The sequence below is a fragment of the Pectinophora gossypiella genome, chromosome 10 (assembly GCF_024362695.1).
Source record: "Pectinophora gossypiella chromosome 10, ilPecGoss1.1, whole genome shotgun sequence".
Lineage (NCBI taxonomy): Eukaryota > Metazoa > Arthropoda > Insecta > Lepidoptera > Gelechiidae > Pectinophora > Pectinophora gossypiella.
In genome coordinates, this window is record NC_065413.1 from 3,603,585 (window position 1) to 3,617,218 (window position 13,634).

At 39.0% G+C, this 13,634-nt stretch overlaps 1 protein-coding gene across 1 annotated transcript; it reads right to left on the bottom strand.

Annotated features, from left to right (window-relative positions):
• Positions 1-1,188: 1,188 nt before the first annotated feature.
• LOC126370298 (uncharacterized) lies at positions 1,189-12,823 on the bottom strand. Its single transcript, XM_050015147.1, has 5 exons — positions 12,788-12,823; positions 7,774-8,016; positions 5,519-5,724; positions 3,712-3,855; positions 1,189-2,461 (listed from the first exon to the last, which is right to left on the bottom strand). Exons 1-5 carry the CDS (start codon positions 12,792-12,794, stop codon positions 2,375-2,377), a joined length of 687 nt encoding a protein of 228 aa, XP_049871104.1. The 5' UTR covers positions 12,795-12,823; the 3' UTR covers positions 1,189-2,374.
• Positions 12,824-13,634: the final 811 nt, after the last annotated feature.

Genomic DNA, 13,634 nt, shown 5'->3' on the forward strand with positions numbered 1-13,634 from the left:
CAGGCGAGGCACAGGGACTGTAACCTGGAACCTGACAGAGGGCAGCAGTATCTGTCAGTGCTATTCAGAGGCGGAGGACAGGAGTCCTAGTACGGCATTGAAATATACTTACTACCGCCTTCACACTCGCGTCAGACAGAGTACTAGTACTTTGCGGGGCGATATGCATGAGGGAAACCACTGCCCTATTTGTCATTAAAAAGTAGCATGGAGAATGCTACACCGACAAGATAATGACAAACGTGATGATGATAAATTTTAATACCATCAAACAGCAAAAAATAACAACAATAATAACAATTGTTACTGGCAATAAATTTATTTTATTCTTATACTTCTTATTCTTCTGTGATAAGGGGGAATTAGTGGGGGGGAGGGTAAACCTAGCTCAGCCGCTGGTGGGGAGCGCAGAGTTGCCGTTCTATACGTAGTATTATTCCTTATTATATCATGCCAACAGCTGTAAGTAGTGCTGTATGACTTAATATGTATAGTTGCAACATCTTAGGGATTTGCAGACATTTTGTGCGGTGTCCAATAATCACCGTCTGCGCAGACTAGTATTGTGCAATGCGACTCCAAACTGTCAAGTGATCTATCGCTCTACATAAGCACATAAGTACGTGTAGCTTGTATGATCTTACAACATAAGAAGCAAAGATTAGTTTCAACATCAACAAATTGATTTTGCTCATGTTGAAACTATTTTGTAAGTTCGCTTTAGACATACATAACATATATAATCATAAACAGGGTTACTACTTACTGATGTAAGTAAGTAGTCGTTAAATGAGTCATGTCAGGGGCCTTTGGCGGCTCAATAGTAACTTATACACCAAGGTTAATGAGGTTGATAATCCACCTCACAACCCACACGATAGAAGAAGAAAAAGAAGTTTTTGTGTCTGTTAAACTAAACTATAACTACTTATGATAAACTATATTGAACAGGGGGTTTAAATGGCGACATCGAAGCAATTCATCTAAGAAAGCAATATTGCAATTTGACATTTGGGCATGTAAAAGTAAGTGCGCAATGCAAACAAATGTCAAATAGAGATATTATTTTCTTAGATGAATTGTTTCAATGTGGCCATTTTAACCCCCCAGTAGTGATGTGGTCACCAGTCATTTGTTATTCGTGATGATTATTAATATGATTGTAGGCAACAAAATAATATCCAAATAATTGAAATAGGTATAATTTATTTAATATTATTTTAACAAACCTATTCAGAAGCAACATCAGCATTCAATAAACTGTAGTAAAAAATCACATTTTGTTATTAATTATAGTACGTGTCGGCGGGCGGTCGGGCGGTACGATAGGCGGCTCCTCTCCCAGGTCTCGTGGTAGGTTGTCCATGTTGCAGGTGAGTCGGGGTATCCAGTGAAAGCAAGCGAGGTTTGCAGAATCAGAAGTTATATTGGTCCAATCCGGGTTACAATAAGGGTTCGCAGGGTATAGTGAACGTGACAGGTTCGACGGCAGGTGGTAGTAGTCTTTACTCGGCGCTCGTCAAAATGAAAGTGTGGGAAAAAGTCGTGTCTGCCGTCGACTCTGTCCCCATGTGGCGGGAAAACGATAGTGGCGCCACCACAAGGTGTTCACCATACTTAACAACCAATCACATAAAAGGTTACAAGATTCACTAGTACTGTGGTATCAATTGACTATCTTATTATCGCTAATAATATCGCTAACGACGACATACGTATTATAAGGTTGTTCCGGCAAGACATGTTACGTATTGCAAAATGCCTTTTTATTGTACTACATACTTAAATATTATAATATTTATTATAACCTAAGTTTTAAACTCTTTCGTCACTTTACATTCTTGCCAAGGATATCAAAGTCTATAATGGCTGCTTTTTTAATCTAAAACTTATTTACACTTACAAAAATATCTGTTTTTTTTTTACTAAGCAGTCATTTCTTTTAAATATAAATTTTATTTTCTTAGACATTTTTAGATTATATTAGTTGTAGATTTCTTTTTAATTACCTAGATATATGTAGGGATGCTTTACCACAATTTCGCTTGGTGATAAGTAAAGGTTTAGCTTATGGTGGGGACGCTTACCTAGTAAATGCCTATTCACTTTAGTTTTGAAGAATCCAAGATGAACTAACTCTGATAAGGACAGAGAATACAAAGCGCTTTATGCGGATTACAATACAACGGATCGGACAATTCGTGGCTGACTTTGCTAATTGACTTATCTGTAATTTTTTCCTAAAGTGATTTGTGTCAGTTACTTTCGCCAAAAATTGCAGATACGTCAATTCATCACGAATTGGTTGAGTATCAATTCATAATTCTTGTTTCAGAAAATTCAAAGTGACGCGCGAGTGGGAGTGAGAGGGCGCTCACATGAGCACGAGGGCCTCGTACTCGTTGGAACTCCTCTCTTCTCCGTCGAAGGGGTAGTAGCAGGTACCATGGCTTGGGTGAATCTGGAATATGGAAAAAAAAGTTAATAAGATTACTTCTTCTATCGTGTGGGTTGTGAGGTGGAGTACCAAACTCATCAACCCTGGTATCAGGGTTAGGTACCTACTATTGAGCCGCTAAAGGCCCCTGACATGGCTCATATAATGACTAAGTACTTACTTACATCAGTAGGTACTAACCGGGACCAACGGCTTAAAGTGCCTTCCGAAGCACAGATCATTTTACTTTCGAAAAATCTGATAATCAGCCAGTAAAATCCTAACCAAACTAGGGACCACAAAGTATTTTTTTATGATACCTCCCTACCGGGAATCGAATCCGGGACCTCCGGATCGTGAGCCCAGCGCTCAACCACTGGACTACGGAGGTCGTTAATAAGGTTACTCTTTAAGTAGAGGTTTCCACCATTTCCACCACAATGTACTAGATATTTGTATACTTACTGGGAAACCTCGGTATATGCAAAATGTAATATTTACCATATAAATATGTATGTAATATTCAGGTTAGGTCACATATGAAAATGCGAAAATGCGAAAACCTGAAAATGCATTTCTCCGGAATGTGGGTTTCTTCACGATGTTTCCCTTCGCCGCCGCGCCGTTTATAAGTAAGTACTGGCCCCGATTCCAGCAGACACCGTCTAATTTTATTTTAAGTTATATCCGTCATTTTCATATCCGTCGAAAAGGAAAGGGACGGATGATTCACAGCTCTTAATTTTAGGAAGAATGAGTAAATGAATGAATAACCCGGGCGAATCAAAAAGGTATGTCGCTGGTATGACGTGCTGTCTACTTAGGTAACTGTGTCGGGTTATTGACCGATGTAAAATTTTTAGACGGTTGTTTTAGATAAATAATAAATAATAGATGATAAAATTGACGTGTGTTCTATAAATTTTATGCTTATCAATTACCCGTCCCTTTCCTTTTCGGCGGGTAAGAAAATGACAGATTTAACTTAAAATAAAATTAGATGGTTTTTACAGGAATTAGCACATACAGTCATGAGCAATATAATGTACCCACTTTAGGACACTGTCGCACTAACATATTTGACATTTAGTGAGACTTACAGTTCAATTTGTCAAAAAAGTTAATGTGACATGGTACCGAATTGTATACATATTAGTGCTCGTGACCGTACATATAAAAAAACATACGCGGTGGTGTAGTGACACCGTAACGAAATCTTTGAGGGATGATTCAGACCATGATTCTGAGTTGATATCAAGTGCAATTTCCCTCACCTTGCCGGGGGTAGTGCACCCGTCGTGCGTGACCCGTCCGAAGTACAGCTTCTCCCCACTGGACGTGACCCCTGCCTCCACCGCGCCGGGGGGGACCTCCCCGTTGGTGGAGAACTGCCATGAGAACATAGCTGGCACCAACACCTGTAACGTGACACAAAAATACAATTACTTATTTAAAAATAATTATATATCTTCGTACATACAGATTAGGATACATATTCTACGTAGATTAGGATTAGGCATAACTCAGAAATGTGTTTCTCGGGAATATGGGTTTCCTCACTAAGTATGTTAAGGTTCACCGCACATGATAATCATTTATGATCCAAACATGAATTAGAAAACAAATTTGAAAATCGTTAGAAGGAGACCTCGCGCTGTGCCGCGTTTGTACGATCCCGACGACCCGATTACTCTAGCCATAGAGGCAGCCAATCAGCTCGCGACACCAAACACTTCAGGACCCTGATACCGACCCCGCCGGCGTGGTCGACGATTTCCCTCAATCAGCACTTATCGCGTAGCGATAGCGTATTGATTATTTTTTTTCAAATATTTTTCTTTTCAGACGATGCCCTGAGCCGAGGTTCGCGCCCAACTGGGCACCCTCAGGCTGTCTTAAACGTTGTACCGGGTGAGAGCCTTCAGCGCTCCCCATTTGTCCGTCCAAGTATTTAATGCCATCTGCGCTGCGGCAAATCTACAATAAGTCTTGCCAATAGGCAACCACGGCTCTATCGCGGTCTCTCTAAAATTGTTCACAAACGATAAAGTAAAATAAGACGACTGCAAACTTTCTATTAATTTGTAACATATCGGGAAAAATTTGCATTTGAATATGGTTTTTATTTGTATTGTCATTAATTGGTAAAGAAGAAAGTGGTACTCTGTGCAGCACTGGCTGCCCGACGTAGCCCTGGTTCTGCCGGTTAGATCCTAGTGCAAAGCGAGGGTACGGAGAAGCGTTCAGCGGCTTGCATAGACTGTATGAATCACTTATGTACCCTCTGTATTCATATAATTCGGGGCTGACTTTGCAAACTGACGTTTCTGCAATTTTTTGCTAAAATAATGTGTGTGTGACAATAGCAAAAGATGCAAAACAGATTCGCCAAAAATGACAGATACGTCAGTTAGCGATGCAACGTCAACGACGAATTGTACTGGCTATTTATATTGATACTTTATGCGATAAAGATTTTATGATTTTTGTTTTTATAGCCTTCACTTTTTTTTTTGACGTGACTTATTGTAGATTTGCCGCAGATGGCATTAACTACTTGGCCGGACAAATGGGGAGCGCTGAAGGCTCTCACCCGGTACAACGTTTAAGATAACAGCCCTGAGCGTGCCCAGTTGGGCGCGAACCTCGGCTCAGGGCGTCGTCTGAGAGGAAAAATATTTGAAAGAATTAATCGAGTGGGTCGATAGCGATAAGCGCTGAATGAGGGAAATCGTCGACCACGCCGGCGGGGTCGGTATCGGGGTCCTGAAGTGTTTGGTGTCGCGAGCTGATTGGCTGCCTCTATGGCTAGAGTAATCGGGTCGTCGGGATCGTATATTACGTCCTTCAGACGCCGATACTTTTCAGTACCGTCCCTAAGCGGAAATATAGCCTTCACCCGTTCTCAGGGAAACTCACAAAGACGGCTTAATGACGACACATAGATCGAAAGAATTTCGCATGACCAGGAGGAGGACCCGGTGGTGACAAGAGCTGCGGGTACAAGGCCCGCCGGAGTCTGAAATATTTTCCGTTTAATTTTCTCTTTAAAAGATTTTCATTATTATTATAATTGCTTACCTCAAACTGATCGACTAGAATCTCCTCTCCTTCGAAGGAGATGTAACAGGCGTTCTTCGAAGGGATGACTTTAGCTGGGAGCACGTCCCCGGCGTGGTGCGCTCTGCCCGCGTAGATCTCATCTCCGTCTTGATCGGTGCCCACGCGCAGCGCACCGGGGGGAATGCTGCGCTGGCTGAGGCAAGCGGGGACCCAACGGTATGTGCCTGGATAAGAAAGGAAAGCTCAGTATCGCCTTAAGCCAAGTACTTGGGTATACTTAGCGTAACATTTTTTTTTGACGTGACTTATTTTAGATTTGCCGCAGACGGCATTAACTACTTGGCCGGAAAGCGTGACATCGTAGTCACTAACAGAGCATGGAAAACCGATCACAGGGACCATCTCCGAGGTCCTTAACTGGTGATCCGCGTACCCCTAGTGGTTCATGAAACCTCCCAAAGTGCTCCGTGATCATTAAGATTATTAGGGCGGTATTAATAAACTAATCTCAGCTGAGACTGCACTCAAGATCATGCTCAAGTCTCTGTTTTTATATAACTGTCACATTGACATGATCTGGAAACGTAGTCTTGAAGACAGTCTCAAAACCGAGATTAGTTTATTAATACCACCGTTCGAATGACAATGACAGGCGCAAAGAACGCACGGACTTTTAAAATACAATATTCTACTTCTCTGGATGAATATAACCACTTGAATGGTTTGTAAGATAACGATATCATTATTTGGTGAGCGAATCATTGTTCTTCGCGACTGAGTAAGTAGGCACCTATATCGCAGAATTTTCCAAATCAATGGTTTTGAAGAGAAAAACAGACTATCTTACGGTTCGCTCTCATTGATCATTATTTACCTATTAATAATACGATTAAGAATTAATTTTTAAAAGTTATTAGGTAAATGAGATAAAATAATAAATACCTATAAAAAAAATTACAGCCTCCGTGTTCTAGTGGTTAGAGCGTTAGGCTCATGATCTAGAGGTCCGGGTTCTATTCCCGATGGGGACATTGTAGAAATAACTTTGTGACTGTCCTTTGATTGGTAAGGACTTTTCAGGCTTGAATCAGCTGATTGTCCGAAAAAGTAAGATGATTCCGTGCTTCGGAGGGCACGTTAAGCCGTTGGTCCCGGCTTCACCTGCAGTGAAGCAGCGTGGTGGAGTATGCTCCATACCCCCTCCAGTTGATTAAGAGGAGGCCTGTGCCCAGTAGTTGGACGTATATAGGCTGTTTATTTATGTATAAAAAAGTGATACAACACAAGAAGCGACGACGGCCAAAACTCTATATGGATTTGAATATCTTGCACAATTTAGTATGTTTATTTTGTAAAATATTGGAATTATATAAAAAAAAAATCAGAGGGTTTCGGGAGAGGAATCAAAAGGATAGGACCCATAGAGAGGATTGGCCCAACATTGGCGGACAGAACACGTAAACAGAGATAACGCCATTTCGACCTAAAAAGCCTATTCATAGTATTCATATTATATGCCAATTTGCAAATATTTTTTCTAAGAATATTACCTATTGGAATTTATAGAGTCATATATCGTTCGTGGAATCGATATTTATCTGTTTACCTGAAAATTATCTGTAAAATTACTTGCACGTATTAATACAAGGATTAGATAAGATTCTGTTTTTATTCTATTTGTATTTTTAGGATTTCATTTTCCTTCAAAGTAACTAAATCAATTTTTCTGAAAATATCATTTTCAAACTCGTTCGTAATTCGTAAAACTTCTAATAGCCAATTAAAATGGCAAATTAAAATGAAAAACAAGGTAGCAAAGCGTGGAATGAATAATACTTCATTCTTCTAGACTATTACATAATTATAGCCCGTAACACCTATTGAGATACAAAACAATGAATGAAGCATACTTGATAGGTTTAAACCTGAAGAGATTTGATACTACACAGCTTTGAGAACTAGGTAGGTACCAGATATAGTGGTCTAAGCGGCTTAAACTTGTAATGCAACAAACATAAATTCTTGTTTTTGCATTTTGCATCTTAACAGAAGATAATTAAGAAGTGTCTATGTTTTAACTCCTGTTTCATTTGCAAAAACGACCTTTAATTTGTTATTCCATTTATAAATAGAACGTAAACGCACGCGTTTCTGTTCGTTTCCTATCCCGACTTGACCATAAACGTAAACGCAAACACACACGTTAACAGTTTGATCATCTTCTTCAAAATATCCGAAATGGCGTTATCTCTCATCAAAAACCCTGGACTTACTCCACGGCAGCTCAACCGTTTCGCCCGGGAGTTCTGGCACCGCTTCCTCTGGACTGTCCACCACTTGGACCGGTTCGATTGAGGCGGGATTAGGGGGATAGGGGGGGTAGAAGTAGGCGGGATGGACCGGGTAGAAGGCCACGCCGATCCCCGGGTACATGGGTTGCCCGTGCGCAGGCGGCGGCGGGTAACTACCCGGCGGTGGCGGCGGCGGGTATGCGCCGTAACCGTAGTAGGGATGTCCTGGGTAGAATCTTGTGGTTAGTAGGTATACAGATTGTATATTATCAGCCTATCATCGTCCCAATATTTTTCTGCAATCGTCATCAAATCCTCATCAAGTAAAAGTCAAGAGAAGGCAGAACATGCCTTCGGAAACTCAAACGAACTCGAAAATGGGCACATTAATGACAACTCAATCAATTAATCAGCTCTGGTAAAAAAAAAAACTTCTGACCAAAAACAAACCTTACTGACCTAATGAGATGTAAGTACTTACTTACTTATAAATATACTAGGCAAATAGGCATGTGGTTAAGTACTTTCAGGTCATTACAGTTTTTAGTTTTACTTAAGTATTTAATAAATGTCTATATCACGGATATTTTTTTTATTTTGCACTGTCTATCAATTTTCATTAAAGTCATATCCTATAAGTATACCTAAAGGTTGCCTGAAAGAGATTGCTACCTTAGCAATAAGGCCGCCTGTTGTACTACCAATTTAATTATAATACTAATGTATTTTTAATGTGATTTAAGTGTATTGTATGTATTTTTAATGAGATTAGAACCCCGGACCTCCGGATTGTGAGAGCAATGCTCAACCACTCGACCACAGAGGCCACAGAGGGACGGATACTGGTAAGGATGATGTTAAGTGATATGATACCTAAACATTGAACAGTGATAACAAAAAGTACCTAACACATAACGAATAACCGTTTCATCGCATACCTATTTATAAAATAGTCATTTATCATCGATAAGTGATAAGGCAAGTGGGCAGTGATAGCATTGGTCGAAGATTTGAACGGCACGGCTTGACACACCTAGAAGGGCCTTTAGTTTTAACTTAAATTTAAGTACCTACTAAAATTATCTTAAGGAAAATTGTTGGGACACTTAAAAATAAATTAATTAAATTCAAAATTTCATTTGTTGATTTCAATTTAATTATTTATTTCAATTTTATTTTTGACAGCGTTATCTTCTTTAGCGGTATATAAAGCGAAGGTTGATGATAGGCTGGCAGAGGAAGACCTAGAAGGACGTATTGACCAAATTTGAGATGTCCTTAGAAACTTAGTACGATCTACTATAAACCAGCGTGCGTGTATGAAACGATTGATGGATGTGAAGGGAAGCAAGAGAAGTGTGTCAGGATCGAAGCAAATGGAATTCTATAGTCTCTGCTTACCCAGGTGGGAAATAGGCGTGAGTTTATGTATGTATCTTCTTCTTTAAAGTTTTTTTTTACTTTAAAAAAGATAAGCTGAAATCAAAATAAAAGTTTCAGCTTTGATATAGGTACTTAAAACTGAAAATTCTGCTCGTACGATGCGGAGAATTTTGTTATGGGGTCACCATTATGCCGATGGCATACCTATCCTTGTTCTTTGGAATCTAGAATGAATGAATGAAAATATTACGATAATAATTTGAGGTGGCATTTGCTAAAAAGGTTTTGCCAATCCACGTAACAATGAGCTCCACACAAAGGTAGAAAAGAAAAGTGGGAAAATGAAAAAAAAAATGTTGAATGACATCGCAGGTAAAACCCCGCTTTCTTTATCTATCAGCCTGCTATCTCGTTTTCACTTAGCCCGCTCACCTAACCTGTAGATTTGACAGGTCCGGTTTTTTACAGAAGCGACTGCCTGTCTGACTTTCAAACCCGCGAAAAGAAAACCAGCAATACAAATTACCTCCGAAATGCGGGATTGTGGGTTTTTTTTACCTTTGATGGGTTTGCTATTGGCCCCAGACTTGCCCGAAGGCATTGACGAGGCCTAAGATGGAGCGAGCTCGCTCAGAAGGTGTCTGTTCACTCTGACCTTGAAAGCACCCGGGTTATATGCATTCGAAAATACAGAAGGGCAAAGAATTCCACTCCCTAGCAGTGCGCATAATGTGGGTTTCCTCACTATGTTATGCTTTACCGCACATGATAATCATTTATGATCCAAACATGAATTAGAAAACAAACTGGGCTGCCAAGGCTCTATCGTGCTCTTAAAACTATCCACAAACGATAAAATAAAATAACACGACTGCAAATTCTCTATTCAATTGCAACATATCGTGCAAAACTTTGCATTTGAATATGGTATTTATTTGTATTAACTGTTATTTATAAGTAAGTATACTTAACAGCTATAAACCATATGTGTAAACATCTGTGCAGAAACTCTATAATGTCATAGTGTTATTAAGGTCTAATTTATTCTGAAATAAAACCTGACGGTATCGAAGATTAGTCATTATCTGTGTGTGGCGGACTTTTATAGTAAATAATTTCTTTCTTACTTTCATTTATAATTGAAGCCTAAGAACCCTATCTCACTAAGACCGTGATCCGATGATCCGTGCTTCGGAAGGCACGTTAAACCGTTGGTCCCGGTTACTACTTACTGATGTAAGTAAGTAGTCGTTACATGAGCCATGTCAGGGGCCTTTGGCGGCTCAATAGTAACCCTGACACCAGGGTTGATGAGGTTGGTACTCCGCCTCACAACCCACACGATAGAAGAAGAAGACTAAGACACCATATTTTCTCCACGCTGATGTCCTAATATTAGGAAACATTTCGATTAAAGTTAGAAATTATACTATATTTTTATACATAATGGGTAATTGGTCATATTTTTATAGTTGTCTGTATTTTTATTAAGTATGTTCAATAAAGATTATTATTGATTATTTTTAGTTGTAAAGTATTATTAACAGTGGATATTGAATTGTATTCTTCTTTTTCACGTTTTAAAGGCAATTCTAAGTTGGCTGGAAAATTGTTGTGTAGCAATCAGTTATTTGCGATGTGTTTTTCAAATAGCGAAGTTGTTTATCTCAGGCGTTATCGGTCAAGCGAGAAATGTACCCCGCTCAGCGCCACATCAGCACGCTAATCCTTTGAGCTATGTCCAAATGTCAGTATGTCCATGATATTTATCCTATTCCTCAGAAAAATAATAAGTCGTAAGATAGAAGATGGATTCACATCATTCATTCTCATTCTATTTGTCTTATGTTTTGTATTTTATTTTTTCCTGTTTGTGCAATAAAGTATTTGCTATGTTATGTTATGGATCCTTACAACCCTGCCCGGATTATGAAGAGACTTAAAAGTTCGTAAATGGAAACAACCGTTTGGTTTGGGTTACTGACTCATATATTTCGAATACGATTAAGTATATATACGTAAAGTATGCCTATATAAGAATACACTTCAACCGAATATCCTTTTAAACCCATTGTGTTACTATTGTGTCTGGAAATCTCAGCCGCAAGAGGTTAAGGTCTCTTCCAACTGATGTAATATAAAGTATGGCAACTTATTAAAGAGAAGTAAAAAAGCAATATCCTTTATCACACGTACTCTGCACTCAACTTGTGAGTATTAGGTACATACCTATAGTACATATATAGTAGGTAAAATACGAAATTGATTTCTGAATATCTTTTTTCGCGTTTGACCACAATCTCACCTCGTGGTAAGTGCTTACTTAGCAAATGCCTATCCACTCTGGATGCGTGATTCATAGAGCCTGAATACTCCCAGACTATATCGAGTTGGAAAAACAGACGAAGGCAGATAGTTCCTGTCCTTTGATACGAACAGTCGCATCAAAAAGGAAGAGGCAAAACGTTTAGTGCGGATTGCAAATCAAACGGTCATTAGTAACATACATAAAGTCACGCCTATTTCCCACCGGAGTAAGCAGAGACTATAGAATTCCATTTGTTTCGATCCTGACACACTTCTCTTGCTTCCTCCACATTCATCAATCGCTTCATACACGCACATTATTAAGTAAATCTTTAGAAAATCCAAAAAATACCTAAAGAAAATTATCCTGAACTCTGCACGTAATTTCTAGATTTCACTTTCTTAACTCTATATTGCTCACTGCATATCGCTCTATGCATCTAGTCTCTATTTGCATAACAATAATACTGATTCACGTTCTCTGTAACATGTAGATGACAAATAGACAGTTAGACACTCTTGTTTTTTAAATATAAGTATACGAGTATCTCGATCAACATACCACTCGACTTCACAACACATCTTCACCTCTTGACTATTCGACATTTCTAAGTCTTCTATTTGATACCTACTTGTAATCTTTCGCAAAATGTTGATACTTTAACATCTAATTATAAACATATCTACTACAATAACATAGGATACCTACTTTCCAACTCCACTACTCAAATCAGTTATCTTTTACTAAACGTCAAAACACGAAATAACTATGGAATTTGTATGAAAAAGTAACCTGTGATGTCATAGAAAAACGTGAAAAATGACGCACTTATTATTACATTTTGCTTTATTAAAATTCATAATAAGTAGGTTAAATAGAGAAAAGAAAATGTTTTTTGAGAGTTTTAGATCTGTCTTTATAAATAAAGACAAAAAAGTACTAAAGACAAGAAAGTACTAAAGTACTTAATAAGAATTTCATAATTTATCTTTGACCTAGGAAACTACCCATTTCTACCTAACACACACCTAACTTCCTATAACATAATATTTAATCATCCATTTTAAATGCCTTTTAGTATCTCGATAGGATATCATAAATCATCTATGGTGAAATATTGACGTGTAAGTTCTTTATCGTATACACCACCGAAATATCTATTGCTTTTTTAATTATAAAGATAATATATAGCTGTAGATATAACACAGACACGACACTACTGGTTAAAGAAGCAAGCCGGGTTAGCAGGATCCTCCATAGTACATTCTAGTAATTATTTATTTCTTATCTCTTATCACCACTCACCTGGCATGTTGACTCGAATTCTCGCGACTGACTGATAGTTCCACACACCTTCACTGATATTTAATTCACTGATATGAGTCAACGCTGATAATGATAACAGTTACAAACTAATTGGAACAGCTATTTTAACAGTCCCAACGACAGCTGTTCTTCTTGTTATCGGTGGTCGGCTGGTGTCAGGGTTATTACTGAGCCGCTAAAGGCCCCTGCCTCATGTAACGACTACATACTTACATTAGTAAGTAGTAACCGGGACCAATGGCTTAACGTGCCTTCCGAAGCACGGATCATCTTAATTTTGGACAATCACGTGGTCAGCCTGTAATTTTCTAACCAAACTAAGCCCTAGTTTGGTTCGCCCTCACAATTTTTGTGATATGTCCCCACCGGGTTTTGAACCCGGGACCTCCGGATCGTGAGCCTAACGCTCAAACCACTGAACCACGGAGGCTGTGATACAAATCTAAGAAGATAATAGAACTCTGGCAGAGAATTTCTAAAGAGGAGTTTCGCAGGAACGTTTTGAAACCCCGCTAAGTATGTGTTTACGAAAATTGAAAGAAGAAAATTGAAGCATAGGTAGCTAAGTTGGACCATATTATTGCTTTCTGGCCTGCGTGGTCCAGAAGGTTGGCCTCACGATCCGCAGGCTCCGGGTTCGAATCCCAGTATGCGTTTGTGATTTCAAGTTTGGTTAGGACATTACAGGCTGGTCACGCGATTATCCGAAAGTAAGATAAGGGCACATTAAACTGTTGGTACCGGTTACTACTTACTGATGTAAGTAGTCGTTACTTAAGTCTTGTTAGAGGGCCTTTGGCGGCTCAATAATAACCCGGACAGCAGG

Bases quoted from the DNA above. Each gene is read 5' to 3' on its own strand.
- LOC126370298 (XM_050015147.1), bottom strand. The intron at 5,725-7,773 runs GTAAGTCCAGGG...TTTCTTATCCAG, and splicing joins AACGGTTGAGCTGCCGTGGA to GCACATACCGTTGGGTCCCC. The intron at 2,462-3,711 runs GTGAGGGAAATT...TCCATATTCCAG, and splicing joins GGTGCACTACCCCCGGCAAG to ATTCACCCAAGCCATGGTAC.